Source organism: Triturus cristatus, chromosome 2_1 (genome assembly GCF_964204655.1).
Source record: "Triturus cristatus chromosome 2_1, aTriCri1.1, whole genome shotgun sequence".
Classification (NCBI taxonomy): Eukaryota; Metazoa; Chordata; class Amphibia; order Caudata; family Salamandridae; genus Triturus; species Triturus cristatus.
This window is the reverse complement of record NC_140581.1, coordinates 36,629,909-36,646,145: the sequence shown is the minus strand read 5'-3', so window position 1 is coordinate 36,646,145 and position 16,237 is coordinate 36,629,909. Positions and strand designations below refer to the sequence as shown.

The following is a 16,237-nucleotide window of genomic DNA, read 5'->3' as shown; positions in this document are numbered from 1 at the left end:
GCTCGGTTCCATGAACAGATGATATTGGGTTAGCAAGCTGATGGCAGACGGCACTCGCAAAATGCCGTGGAAGAGAGCCAGAAACGAAGAGAAGAACTATCTGCTGCGCCCGACCTCAGTGCTCGACAACACCATGAGGGGGAGGAGCCCAAGTCAACAATCCAAACTCAAGCACTCACCGCAGCGCCACAAGGAATTCAGTTAAAAAATGACATCAATGTGCCCAAGGAAACACATTCACGGGAGTTATAAACCTGTCAGATATAAACAGCGAGACTGCGAAAGGCGGATTCACACTTCACAGGTCTGGAGTGTGTTTTGAAATAGAAGGTTTGTTGTTTTCTTTGCACTTGGCACTGCATCACCCAAATCCACAGCAGAGGTCCGTGCAGTCAGATTTCATTTGCCAGCCAAGACGGGCTGACACTACCCATAAGACTTTGCTTCAGTGCATGTCACTAATCTCACAGATTGGGGGGCAGCTCCCTGCGCCACCGGTACATCATTTTATGTGACGTACTGGTGGTGCATTTTACTGCTCTATATTTACAAGGACAGGAAAAGCCACCCTGCGTGGCTTTTCCTGTCCTTGTAAATATGGTCCCTTTACATGCAGCACTTTGCGTGAAAGGGGCGGTCCATGGGTGGTGCTGTGGGTGTTCCCACGGAACACCCATGCAACCAGACAAATTTACAGATTTACGAGGGGAGGCGCAACGAGGAGAAATGTTTTAATTCTCCTCGTTTTTAGGTCTTGCGCCTGCGTTGCACTGCGCAGCAGTGCTCGCGCAGCGCGAGACCTTTAGTGAGTGAAAAACGGGGTTTCAGCACTGACATAGGAATCGCACACGCTCGTGCGTGTGCAATTCCTTTTGTGCTACCCCATTGGCCTTTGCGTGCGTCTTTTTATAAAAGACTGCACGCAGTTGGCCTAAGGCGGGCGCGTTGCTCCGCCCACGGCCTATTGGTGTCTATTACGCACTTGGTGCGCGTAAGAGACACCAATAGGCCATTTTACGCACCACTCGCGGGCTTGTTTTTTAAGGTAGGTTGATGGTTCGTGACGTAATTGTAGCACCGTTGCGAAGGGTTTTTCCTCTTAGTGGCAACTAGTTATTTTTGTAGTCTCGCTATTTTGGAATAAGAAAGTGGATATGCCAAACAATAAATGCATATGCACTCAGGTCCGAAAGAGAGAAGGTTGGTAATCTCCGTTACCTCAAACTTTTATTGTACTTAAAGTTTTTATAAAGCTCTGTATGCCTCCTTGCAGAAGCCGCACAGCACCTGGGTGGGGGGGATGCATTATAAGAGAGAGTGTGAATGGTAGTCCTAGATATAGAGGAACTAGTCACTCAGCCAGAAGAAGGGTGTGGTCAGCTAAAGAAAACCTCACGTCGCCTCAACCTCGTATCTTAATCCGGAGATATGGTGACAGCATTTTGGATAGGAGCCCTCAAATTGAAAATACATTTGCACTGGAGAAGGCAATGAGCCGGACTTAGGTATCTGGCCAGTCAGACAGCATAATAAAATAACCAGTGCATTTGCATGAGCTAGATTTGGGAATTGGATAACTAGATGTGTGCTCGAAGAGCTTGGAGTTTAGAGACCACCTCAGTTTGAGCAAGTCAGCTTCTGTTGTAAGTGGTGAGGAGTTTCTTAGAGAAGAGCTTTGTATTTGAATGACTTTCACCTAATTTCTAGCACCGTGTCAGCCGAATGTTCACTCGGATTTATTGATAGTCTTCAGGATGGATGGTGAGGAACAAACCGCTTTGCTAGAACCATTTTCAGCAGCGAGTGTCTGTAATGTAAGCCTTTGAACTTACTTGATGCTAGTGTAATTATATTTATAAGTAAGTGACAATGAAAGTTAATTTTCTGGGGATTTCTTTAACTAAAACCCAAAAGCCCCAATTAAAGGTCTTTCTGAGGGGAGAGAGCAATGCAAGAATAGTTAATTATAAAAAAAATGGAGCAGTCGTATATCAACCAGCATTAATTAATATTAAATGTATTTACATTTAATATTCTAATGAGAGTTAATGTTTGTGGGTATGATCAAAACTAAGCATCTGGTTGTCCATCTGAAATTTATATAAAAATCCACTTTGTTATGTGTGGTGCATTTGCACAGCACTTTACTACCATTTGTATAGCTGTGCAGAGCTTTTGTGATGATAGTGCCCTCCGCGATTCTGAGATACCCTTTGACCAGAGGCCGTGGTCTGTTGACATTGTATTTGGTTGTGTTTCGTATTGTTCAGAAGTGAGTCACATTGCCAGTGGAAGGCAATGTTAGTTAGAGCAGTCTAGTGCATAGTTCCGTGATGGATTTTACTAGATCGTGGCTGGCTGGATCGCGGGGAAAATATGCGTGCTGCATAAGTAGACCCTCCATCAATGCAGGATGTGTATGTGAAACCACCCGCACTAGGAAGCACCCACATTTTAAAAACTGAATACACTTCAGGAAAATAAATTCTACAGCACGCATTGAAAGACAAAAATGCCTGTAGTGATTGTTTTTGTGCAGGAAGGTGCCCCTTCCTGCGCAAAAACAATCTCCCCATGTCGCAGGCACTCTTGCACCATGGTACTGGAACTACCTGGGGTTCCCTCAAGTAAAGTGGGGTGGATTGTGGCAAGGAAGCCAGCTGCAAAGGGGAGTCTTAAGGGCTAAGTGGAGATGGGTAGGTCCATGATATGGCTCCAATGAGAGCAGCACCTGATTTGTCCAGATTTGATAGAGCGGCGATTAAGTGAGAATTTCTTCTTCAGGTAAGACTCTCTATGAGTGAATTGCAGATAACTTAACTAACATAATATACTGTATTTCTGATTCCACTTTACTGCTTTTGGCCCCTTGTCAGGTTTAGCGCTGGGAAACCCTTGTTGGGTAGCTGTGCGCTGTATAAAATTAATCTAACATAACATAACATAACTCACCAGAAGATTACAGGCCATCCAGAATTTGGCAGCCAGGCTCACCCTCACCCTCTGACATAGATCCTATATCACACCACACTTCAGGGAGCTCCTGGCTCCCGGTACAAAGTTCAAACTACTCACTCACATCTTCAAAGAACTACACAGCACAGGCCCTGCCTTCCTGAAAAGTCAAATCTCTTTTCACAAACCCTCCAGAAACCTCTGCTCTGCTGGACGTCTACTCACGCACATCCCACTTGTTCACAGAAACAGATCTGGAGGACGGGCCTTCTCCCATATTACTTCTAAAGGATGGAACAACCCCTCCACATACACACATTAGAGCCTCCTCCTCTCTTCTGAAATTCTGCAAGTAGCTCAAGACCTGGATTTTTTATTAATTTAAAGCAAACACAACGAGAAGATGGACAGAGTGCTGAATCTTTTCAGACACTCACCGACAGTCACAGATCTGGGTTGAATCCATCATCATTCTTTAGCTCACTTCGCCACCCTGGTTCAGACCCAGCCATATACAAATCAGTCTTGACCCTGTTCCTCATGGGAGCAGTCTAGCCCGAACTGCCAAGCCAGGTCTTCCTTAGACCGGAAACAAGCATCCTGTGACCTGTTTTGGGGTTTCACCCTCATCAGCCAGGCTAGCTTGAATCCAGTGGCAAAGTGAGCAAGGGACCCACGTCTGGGCATACCTTGCTAACTTAGGGCGAACAAAGCAAACACAACGAGATGATGGACGGAGTGCTGAAACTTTTCAGACACTCACCGACAGTCATAGATCTGGGTTTAATCCATCACCGTTCGTTAGCTCACTTTGACACCCGAGTTCAGACCCAGCCACTATGCAAGAAAAACAACGCATAAGAGAAAAACATCACATATAGGGAACTCTGTTTGATAGACCACATATATGATGATTGTCCAGGTGTTTCATTTGTACATATGTATGGTTTTCATTATTAACATTTTTTTTTCCCAATGTAAGAATTTTTCTTTATGTTGTATGCTGTGGATGGATGAAAGTGTATGAGAGATAGTATGACTGACACTATAATAACATATATTACTAAAGGTGTTTTCTTAAACAATTTTTGTAAGCCATATGTAATTTAACATACGTTTTGAACAATAAATATATTAAAGTTGATAATAATTGCTCTCTTGGCCATTGTATATTTAGCCCCAGTCCCGTTAAGATAGACTTGATACTTCATGAATGTATAGTTGCCGAAGAATTTTGTGTACATTTCGGTTTATTGTCCCTGCCTTGGGAACTGTACTCGTTAGCAGGGAAACCCTATATATTGCATTAGATACTGCAGGATGCCGTTCTTTCTGGCTTCAGCAGCTGCTGTTATCCAGCACATAATGGAAAAAAATCTAAAGGGTCTAAATAAAGTATTCTTTTTCCAGGGTGATATACTGATATTTGGTAAAGACATTGAAGAGCATGAGGCTAATATGAGGTTAATTCTACAAAGATTAGAAGAAGCAGGTCTAGAGGTCAAATTAAGTAAATGTCAAATTTATGTGACATCTGTTAACGGATTCAAATCACATGATTTCCAAAGATGGCACTAAACCAAAAATGGATCTAGTTATAGCTATAAAAAATGCACCATAGATTTATAACAAGAATGAACTAAAGCATTCCTTGGTCTTGCCGAATATTATAGCAATTTTGTAAAAAGCTTTGCCAGCATTGTGAGTCCTTTTAGAGAAATCTTAAGGAAAGGCAACCCTTTTCTTTGGTATGATTCTTGTCAGACTACATTTACCCAAATAAAATCTGAAATATGTAAAGCACCTATAATAGGAAATTATGATGTTACTAAACTTAGCATATTACCAACTGATGCCAATGCAAAAGGATTGGGGGGTAACTTTAAGTCACTGGGTAATTGTCAAGGAAAATGTGATTGTATTTGTATCAATATCATTTAAAGGTGCAGATATCAACTACCTTGTTGTAGAAAGAGAAGCATTAGCCTGTATTGGGCAATAATTAATTTCACGTTTTTCTTTGGAATTTTGCATTTGAAGAGAGAACTGATCATAAACCGTTAATTCATGCTTTCACCACAAAAGGGTTTGAGCGCACCACTCGGCGCATCACCAGATGGTCTTTTGGTTTGGAAAGTTTCCATTTTTCATTTAGTATTCCTCCTATAGTGTCAGATTGTATTTTCAGTTTACCTATTGAAGGTGGTGATATCATTAGTGAGAGACCTGTTGATGTAATACTTTCAATTGTGGCCAATGATATACTGCACAGCACATGGAAAGAGGAAAAAACAGGGAAAAATGAACATACTTCCCCTCATTATGCCTCACCTCAGGAGGCATACAGATTTTTTTTTATTTTTTTTTTTTAAAACCTTTATTTCTTCAAGAGTCTGGACACAGCTATTCAGCCGACAACCCGGAGGTTCGGCAGCTTCGATAGAGAAGAACAGATAAGCGTCCACATTGCATTAAAGGAGCAGTGAAAAGGTTCCATTTTTAAGTAAACACCAACACACAACAAACCCCAGCAAGGCAAGAACATTGAACGCCCATGGTGATAGCCCCCCAGGGGAGGCCGGGCCCCAATCATCTAACGGTCACCGTACTGTGATAAGGGAAGGAGGGGGGCAGCAGAGGCCCAAGAAGTCAATTAACAGTCACAACTGTATACAGAGCTGGAAAGAATGTTAAGAAGAAAGTTGTTCCTCGGGGGGATCCAGATCAGGGGCAAGACATATTCCCCCTCTATATTGGTTCCACCGCCCCCAGATGGCATGCCACTTCCAAGGGCGCCATCTAGCGCAGTATACTGTCTTTTCCCTGAGCATACTCCAGTCCATATTTTCTTTCCATGCCGTCAATGTGGGGGGCCCCACGGAGCCCCACAAGCGCGCGATGTCTCTCTTAGCTACCATGTTACCCAGAGTCACCCACTGGGTCTGTGCCTCATCGTGATCAGTGGGCCCCCAAACATTCAGGAGACAACACCGCGCCTCCGGCTGCATAACAATGCCCGTCACATCCCCCATCACTGCATGGACTCTCTTCCAAAATTCCATGATGACACCACATTCCCAAATGATATGCAGGAAAGTACCCACCATACCACATCCCCTCCTACATAGGCCTTCCTCAGAGTATCCCATATGAACCAGCCTTGGCCCCGTCACATACACTCGATGCAGTATTTTGAGCTGCACCAGCCTCAGACGCGACGGGATCGCAACCTCCTTGGGAGAGGAAACAGCAGACTGCCAATCCTCGTCATCCAACTCGAGCCCATCCCTAGTCCACTGGTCCCGCAACCCCATAAGCATATCCACCCGGACAGTGATCAATTTCTTGTAGATGAGCGAGATCGTGCTCTCAGGCATATGGCCATCAAGGATCCGGTCCTCCAAAGGAGAGGACTCAGGCACCTTCTCACCCTCTACGAGGACTGACCGGAGGGCGTGACGCACCTGAACATAGCGGAAAAACTCGGATGTCCCCAGCTCATACTCCTTCTGCAACTCTTCAAAGGACTTCACCCTCCCCTTAATCAGCACATCTCCGACCCTGGAGATGCCGATCAAGTCCCATTTATCAAACCCTTTTGTGTGCCAAAGCCTACCCAGTCTTTCAGATTCAAACAGCGGGGTAGCGAGGGTGAGCCTATCCTTCCAGCCCAGCGAGTCAGTTGCCATCAGAGGCATACAGATTTGACGCTTCCCCAAGTTTACATCATGTTGTAAATCTGGGGCAGCGTCAAATTCCATAGGTGAAAACCCACCGCAACTCTGATGGACAATCTCCTGGATGCAGCGATGCAGCGATTTGTGCTGTGTCACCTTAATTATGATTTATGATGCCATTCAAAGCCACGCATGCACTACTTTACATGGTGTGAAAGTGATGCGGAGTTCTCATAAATAAGCCCCATGGTTCGCATTTCTCCAGTGCTCATACCAGATAAGCTCTGGTGTAAATTTTCATTGGCTATTATTGGACCTATGAAAGATAGATGACAAATATATTTTTGTCCAAATTCATTATCATACTCAATGGATAATTACTCACATTGTTTAGAATACCACTACACAAGCATTATTACATACCTTGACTGACATATTTATTGATAAAGCCATTGATGAGATATTAGTAACTGACAATTGAGTGCAATTTACATTCAATGTTGTGAAAGAGATTCTCAAGAAAATATTTAATTGTTCACCAAAAGACAGCATTATTTTGCCCCAGAGCAAATGGACCGCTAGAAAGAAAAGAGACTAATATAAGAATGCTTACCATTGGCAAGAATCAATGGTGTACCAGGAAAAAAACATGTTGTGGGAACACAGAACTGCATTCAATCACAGTGGTTTCTCAATTAGCATCTCTTAAAGGGAGATATCCCGGTGCCCAATTTGTGGCATTTTGGTTATTGATTGAACAAAAGGTACTGACTGGCAGAAGCACAATATCGGGCAAAATAAGCAGAAATTAGAAACAATATACTGCCAAGTACATTGCAAGATATGGTGTGCAAAGCAAAGAATGGAAGGTCAGGGATATTGTGCAAATAAATGGGCCTTTTAAGCATGATAGGAAAATATCTTCCTACTTTTCATCAAGAACTTTAGAAGTTAGAAGAAATGTAGTGAATTTAGACAATGGACAAAAATGAAGTACGAACAGACCATGTAGGTTCCACCCAAAAAGTGATTTTGTTAATACAAAAGAAGTGTATGGAACAGGGAGCATTATTAGGGAGTCAGGTAGAATAATTAAACACGAAAATGGTTGGATGAATATGATATGTCATAATAACACCTTACTTGTAATATGTGGTATTTCATCCCGTACAGTTTATGATTGGTTCAGTCTACACTTGTACTATTTAGATTGTCTCAGTTACACCGCTATGTTCATACTAATGTATATACCATTATTCTGGAGTTGCTATATTTATAATTCGCTCAAGATATACAATAGCTATCCCTTGTTAATTATTGCATGACTTATATACAGCTTTACTATTTATTGTATATATTTATTTATTGCACTGTTATTTCCTTTGTTCGTAAAAAAAATTCATTCATAGGAAAGAGATGTATTATATTCTATTTGCTTATATTAGTAGGTTGGCCTATTCCACCCTACATGTAAGGTTACTACCCCGCTTTGAACTCTGTGAACCTGGAGTTCTATATGTATCAGTTGGATGGGTGAGGCTGCGGTGAATAGAACTTGTAGAATTTATGAATACCTGATGCTGTGTTTCCTTAATCTAACTTTAAAAGACTCACTCAAAGGTTTCTTTCATAACATTTAACAATGAGGAAGCAATACGACTGAGAAGAATTCAAGGATGTAACGCACTAGAACTTACAAAGCAACTACTAGCGAAAATGTATTATTTACAGACAGTTATTCAGATGGCTTGAACTCATGCACAAGCAAAATAACATGCTGCAAACATGGAACAAAGAAAAATGAAAACAATGGAAAAAGTACAACAGACTTCCATAAAGAGTAATAAAATTGAAAATGTTGAATGTCAATTCAAAGTCAAAAAAGGGTGTTATCATTGCGGATTACAGTTTCCACATGTAAATAGTTGTTCAACTGTAGGGCAACAGTGTAAAGAATGTGGAAAACTAAATCAGTTTGTGAATGTATGTACATTTTAACATGATGAGAAAGAGAATTTTAGAGGCTTGTACAAAACAAAAAAAAGAAAATGTTAAGCATGTTTAACCAATGGAAAACGCAGACCATGATTGCACAGAGGACACTGAGTCTGAGTGAATATACATGATGCATGATAAAAAATAAATCTAATCACATTTGTCTAATAAAAAGAGAAAACATTGAAAAGACACTATCCCTTGTCATAATAGATGGTTCTGAAAAGTGTATATGTGCCCTTGACATCAGCTCCATGTGTAAAACCATGTGTGTCTCTGAATATCATAAAATGCAAACAAAATTACATTTAAATCCTTCAGATGTTTTTCAGTTGGGAGCAAAACATCCTAGTGCTTGTTCTGGGAAATGTAAGGACAATTTGTAACATGGAAACATATTTAATAAGGAGGAAATACATTTTCTCAAAGGAGAAGGGGACTGATAGCCATGACTTGTAACATTTTCACAGAGCTTTGGATATTCAAGAAATACCCAGAATTATTCAAAGGATTAGGAAAATTAAAAGAAAAAACAATTAATCTACATATTAATGAAGCAGTAAAGCCCGTTGCAGAACAACACAGAAGAGTTCCAATAAATGTACAGACAAAAGTACAACTAGAAATAAACTCAATACTATTGCGAGACATTACTGAAACCGCTACTGGACCAATGCCATGGATGCCCCTATAGTAATAGTAAAACAAAAAAAACACAAATATTATTAGAATCTGTGCAGACATGTGAATACCTAGCACAGAAATAGAAAGAGAAAGACACCCTGGCCCATATTTAAAGGACGTCATTAGTAACCTCAATGGTGCTACTATGTTTTCAAAATAAGAATTATATAAGGGATAGCACCAGCTCGAAATTGATGAGCCATTGAGAAATATCACAAGGCTTTCTACAAATCTTGGGCTATGTTATTGCCAATGACTGACTTTTGGCATATATTCAGCAGCAGAAATTGCAATGTTTGGAAAAATATCAGATTAACATGATCAAGCCATAAATGATGTGTGTCTACAACTTAAAAGAGCTGGTCTCACATCAAATGCATACAAATGTGAGGTTAAAAAGTGAGAACTAATGTTTTATGGTCATATGTTTTTAAAAGAGGAAATGAGACCAGATCCGGTAAAATGTTTGTCTTTGAACTTCATTACCAATCCTAAGGATGTATCTGAACTACATTCCTTTTTAGGAATGGTAAGTAACTGTTCAAGATATAATAACGACCATGCCACTATTAGTGCTCCACTTATGGAATTGACTAGAAAAAAAAGAACATTCAAATGGGATGAATTTGGTGAACCTGCATTCAATGAAATCAAAGAGGATATATCTTCAGTAGCAAATTAAACATATTTTGATCCACAACTATGTATGGAGTTAGCAGCAGAGGCTAGACCTGTAGGACTAGATGCTATTCGTGTGTCAACAAGCCATGATGAGAAACTCCTCGATATATAAAATCACGTTAGTAAAAGTCTATCTGACAGAGAAAACATATATTCCAGCCTGAAAAGGAATGTTTAGCTGTGGCATGAGCTTGTGAGTGTTAGCACAATTTCTTATATGGCAAACCTTTTGTTATCAAAGCGGATCATCAAGAGTTAATCCCTATATGTGGAAACCTAAAAATAAAATTGCCCCCTTATAATAAGAGATGAGGAATGAGATTTATGGACTACAATTTTAAAGTTGTACATGAACCAGGAAGGGAAAAAGAATCCAGCAGTTTATTTATGTAGACATCCACTTGGCTTTCAAATAAAACAAGAATCTGAAGCTGAGAAAGATATATGTTTAATACAAAATCAGATCAGAAATACCTGAAATAATGTCAGAAAACAAGCTGATCAGTGCACCAGGAAAGGATGAAACAATTCAAGAGGTAAAAATAATAATAGCATTGATTAAATGGAAGCATATAAATAATGCAACACAGTTTTAAACCATGATAAGAAAAAGAGATCTTTTAGCATTCAAAAATATACAAGCTGACCTAACAGCATTTTCATCAGGTATTCTTTAAGAGGCAATAAATTAATCATATCACTCAGTTTACAAAGACCCTTCAATGATTTAGCTCATGAGAGTCACCGAGGAAAATCAGCAACACAGAATTTTTAAGGGGTGAAATGTGGTTTCCAGTGTTTGATAGCAAAGGCAAAGAAGTAGTAAAAGCATGCCATTTACACCAATAAACTGGAAAGGAGAAGAACACAGAAAAAAGAATATAGTTCTAAATGAACTGATGGAGTATGTTCCAATCTAGCACCAGACTTCTATTGCCCTTTGGATTTTGGACACAACTTATTTTTCATAATTGAGGAGTATTCAGGTTTCCCAGTTGTGAAAGTCGTATCATCACCTTCAGCATCAGTAGAACTTCCTGCACTGGATGATATTTTTTCTACTTGGGGAATAGCAGATGTATTGAAAACAAATAATGGACCACAGTTCAGTGGAAATGAATTTAGAAACTTCATGAATTACGTGGGAGTAACACACGCAAAAATAACACCAATGTGGCCACTAGTGAATGTAATGGTGGACACTACAGAAAAAGCCATTCAAAGAGCAAAACATGTTGATGGACACTATAAAGAAAGCCACACAAAGAGCAAAACTATCTCAGATCTCTGTAAATCAAGCCCTATGTCAAGAATTACATGATTATAGAAACATTTTACTTGGCTCTACTGAACAGTGCGCTTCGAAACTAATGATTGGACAACCTTGACAAACTCATTTACCACATCTTCCAACAATCAGGCCAAGAGAAGTTGATGAAATTGTGAAGAGAGGTAAAGAAGGTAAAACCAAAATTTTAATACTATGCAGATCAGAAAAAGAACAATCAAGAACAAGAATATCAGATTGGAGACTGTGGGGTCGATTACGATCTCGATCGAAAAGCCTCCGATCCTAGGTCGGAGGCTTTCGGACAAAGATCGTCGCTTTCACTTCCCACCGCCTAATAACAATTTAAGCAGTCAGAAGTGAAACTGGATGGTCATTCTTGCTGGAATCTGACTGGCTCAAGGAGTCCATTGGTCAGTCGGAGACTGGCCCGTAATCTATATGGTTGGCGTTTTATGCCGTCTGGATTGCAATACTCGGTTTCCTGCCTGGCTTTCGGACATGGAAAGCCTGCCATAAAGTGAATTTGGGGGGCCTCTAGCAGTGCCCTCTTCTGTTTGTAGCCTCTGGTTAGAAGCTGATCCCTGCACCGTGTGACAGGCAGCCTGAGGAGCCTGCCACGCGGTGCAGGATTGAACACAACCTCCCAATTCCCTATGGGAGCTTGTGCGATGGCCGATTTACGGCCTTACTCATGCTCTTATAGGGAAATGTGAGTATGCGATAGCACCATGTGCGGTCCCATCATAATTAGGTGGTCGGGACTGCTGACCAGAGGTTGGTCGGACCTGTATCCGCGACAGTGTCTCGACATCATCATATCGTAAGATTGTAATGTGTTGGTGAAACAATGATACATAGGAAAATCACAATCTAGATTTTATTCGTAACAGTAATACATGGATCAGCATTTACAGCACAAGATGATGGCAAAACGGTAACAAGAAGCGTCCATGTAATAGTTCAAGAACAAAGTGATAGATGAATTAGAAGATCTACAAGAGTTTTGAAGAAACCACAGTATTTAATTGAACATTGTTAATTTGATTGTAACGTATTTATTTGTTCATTTCCTTCCTTCTTGTTCTTTTTACAGTTCTTGTAAAATAAAAAAGAGTGAAGGGATGTAATGATGCAGTATGCAGTACCAGTAGAATGTTATTTATAGAATGTTTCGATTGGAACAGAATTGGCAGTTCTGCTGTCACTGAGGAGGCTGAAAGAAGCAAATTGTTTGTAGAAAAAGAAATATTTCATCTAGTTGGATCCGCATGTTTATATTTATTGGAGACACTACAAAAGTAAGACAGAGGGGTTCATGTTTAGTTCTTCTATGCAGCATATTCTTAAAGTTATCTGAGGTATGACTAACATACGTCTTGATTAATTTCAGAAATAGTCATCACATCAGGAGGTGAAAATGTTCCCCCGGTGCCCATCGAGAAGGCCCTGAAGGAGGAAGTGCCCATCATTAGTAATGCTGTGTTAATCGGAGACAAGAAGAAGTTCCTATCCATGCTGATCACTCTGAAGGTAAGAGGGGAGTTATCAGCCATGTCAGTCACTCTGAAGGCAAGAGTGTGTAGCATTGTACATTATAGGACTGACAAATATTCAATAAGACGGCTTACCTATGTTTCATATATCTTGAGATCTTGTTACAACAACTACTGATAGAGAAAGGGATAGACAGGGTAGTTATAATTAGGTCAGCGTTTCCATAGGAAATGTGTTTTATGTGTTGGTAATAACTTTGGCACCGTTTGACGAATCTCAATGAACCTTTTCGACTAAAGTGTTTTGTTCTTGCTAGTTTGTGCATGGAAAGTTTCGTGTTGATCGATCAATCAGGGCCTGAGAAAAAAGAGGGGTCCGAAAATGCATTTTCCATAGACTTCTTTTGGCAGGGCTACAGCAAAATCTGCTGAATCGAAGTACTCTAAATTTGACAGGAAGCTGGATCTTGGTCCACAGATTGTGCGGTTTGTGCTTTGGCGTGAATCAGTTTAGTATTTTTTTTAGAAATGAAGGTTAAAAAATATTTGTAAATCTGGACAGTTGAATTCAAAGGACTCTCGCGAAAGTCTTTTGAATCCAGTTTAGAAAAATAGAGCATTCTGATTGGCCCAGAGAGCTTTTTTACCCTTGGGCTATCTCGCTTCAATGGGAGTTAGACTCCCATGGGAAAAAGCGCTCTGATTGACCAGCAACATGCAAAAAATGTTGCAAGCGGCTATTACAGGACTTGGAGACTTAGGATCACATGCATCAACCTTTTTTGTGTCCTGTTCAGTTGCGCAAAGGCATATTGCAGCTCCAACCTGTTCCGCAATGCCACGTCGATGCGCGGCTGCAGTCCCAAACGGTTTCTGGTGGTGGTGCACGCTCAAGTGTTGTCGGCTGTTTTCCATCCTGGGAGTGCAAGCTCACGAAAAAGGCAACTTGAATTTGAATTTAAAGTGACCCTGCCCGGGCCACGAGCGTGCACCACCACCAGAAACCGTGTGGGGCTGCAGCCGCGCATCGACGTGGCATTGCGGAACAGGTTGGAGCTGCAATATGCCTTTGCGCAACTGAACAGGACACTGTTTTTAATCCTGATGAACATTTCAACTTTGATACACACGATGGCATGCGACCCACTTGGGTTACAAAATTAGACTACCAGTCCCATAATCCTGAGCGAATTACTCACCTGAGCGCCATTAAACATTTAAATGGAGGGGATGTTCTGGTGGTTTCCGTGATGCCATTTGTTGTGGAAAGTGCCCATGAAGAAGGGCGCACAGCCCGAAACGCTTAGGCACCACAGTAATGAGGTTGGTGTCTTGACCAGAAGCGCTTGAGTGTTGTCGGCTGTTTTCCATCGTGGGAGTGCAAGCTCACGAAAAAGGCAACTTGAATTTGAATTTAAAGTGACCCTGCCCGGGCCACGAGCGTGCACCACCACCAGAAACCGTGTGGGGCTGCAGCCGCGCATCGACGTGGCATTGCGGAACAGGTTGGAGCTGCAATATGCCTTTGCGCAACTGAACAGGACACTGTTTTTAATCCTGATTAACATTTCAACTTTGATACACACGATGACATGCGACCCACTTGGGTTACAAAATTAGACTACCAGTCCCATAATCCTGAGCGAATTACTCACCTGAGCGCCATTAAACATTTAAATGGAGGGGATGTTCTGGTGGTTTCCGTGATGCCATTTGTTGTGGAAAGTGCCCATGAAGAAGGGCGAACAGCCCGAAATGCGTAGGCACCACAGTAAGGAGGTTGGTGTCTTGACCAGAAGCGCTTGAGTGTTGTCAGCTGTTTTCCATCCTGGGAGTGCAAGCTCACGAAAAAGGCAACTTGAATTTGAATATATATATATATATATATATATATTATCTACTGGCGGTCGCCAGTAGATAGTTATAGTTAGGACCGTGTTTCCATAGGAAATCTCAAAATTCTATTTTGAATAACTTTGGCACCGGTTGACGAATCTTCGCGAAATCTTCAAAACTAATGGGGCGCTACGCTCCGCTCCTACCCTGAAAGTCTCGGGGGGATTCCTCAAGCGGGGCTGAGAAAAAAGGGGGTCCCAAAACGCATTTTCCCCATGCATTTTCCCATAGGACCTTTAGTCGAAGGTACAGCCCGAACGACTGAACAGAATTACTTGAAATTTGGCAGAGAGGTAGTCCTCAGGTCAGGGATGTGCCTTTTGCATATATGGAGTCAATCTGTTCAGTAGTTCCTGAGAAAATTGCAGTTAAAAGCACATACATATCTATAGTCGCGCACCGTGCGCGCACCGTGCGAGCACCCTAACGTGCGCGAGCGTAATTCTGATTGGTGGTTACATGTTAGTCAACGTTCGAATCGGTCGAAATCAGGAAGTGTCGGCCGCCATTTTGTTTGTTTTCAGTGCGAGAGTGAAAAAGGAAGGTGGCGAACGTGAAAAGGGGGCAGGGTAGAGAGTTCCTGACCCCCTAGCCTTTGTCAGGGGGTCCCTGAAGGACCCCGAAGGCAGAAAAATTTTATTTTTTTTAAAAAAAATCGTGGGGTTGCGCGCACCGTGCGCGCACAGTGAAAAACCAAAAAAATTAAAATAAAATTTTTGTAAATTTTTTTTAATACGTAGTTTATTGTAAAATAAATATATAAAAAAAATAATAATACATACATAACTTAGCATTTAAAAAACCGTACAAATTCACTGAAAAAACCATAGGTTTCACACACGTTATAGTTAGGAATTAGCATTTAAAAAACCTTGCAAATTCACTTAAAAAACCATAGGTTTCACACATGTTATAGTTAGGTGGATATTTTACTCGTAAAAAACCAATGAAATTCCCCCCGTCATAGTTAGTTCAGATAACTATAACTCGCGCGGCCGCCACTCTATCACAAGGATGATGTCATGAGTGATGTCATGAGTGATGCCACTGACCATGTCATGAGTGATGTAATATGTGACGTTATCAGCAGTGGATTGCGGTCGCGCGAGTTATAGTTATCTGAACTAACTATGACGGGGGGAATTTCATTGGTTTTTTCGAGTGAAATATCCATCTAACTATAACATGTGTGAAACCTATGGTTTTTTAAGTGAATATATATATATATATAAGTATATATATATATATATATATATATATATATATATATATATGAATATATATATATACATATGTGTGTATATATATATTACACACACACAAATATATACATGTATAGATGTATGAGTGTATTTGTATATATATATATATTTTTTTTTTTTTCACTGAAAAAACAAAGGCTAAACTGACATTATTGTTAGGAGCTGAAGTATGATAAAACTAACATTTAAAAAACAAAAAAACAGTAACATTCACAAGTTATAGTTTACTGAGCTGACTATAACTTGCACCCATGCCATGCACTGCAATTCCTTCACATATTACATCACTCATGACATGTTAAA

General features: G+C 40.7%; 1 protein-coding gene across 1 annotated transcript in view; it reads left to right on the top strand.

Moving 5' to 3' along the window:
- Positions 1-16,237, top strand: part of LOC146863666 (long-chain-fatty-acid--CoA ligase ACSBG2-like) — a 386,688-nt gene that overhangs the window by 316,659 nt on the left and 53,792 nt on the right. Inside the window, exon 13 of the mRNA XM_085627762.1 lies at positions 12,674-12,813. Within this exon, the coding sequence (XP_085483888.1) occupies positions 12,674-12,813 (140 nt within the window). The remainder of the gene's footprint in view (positions 1-12,673; positions 12,814-16,237) is intronic.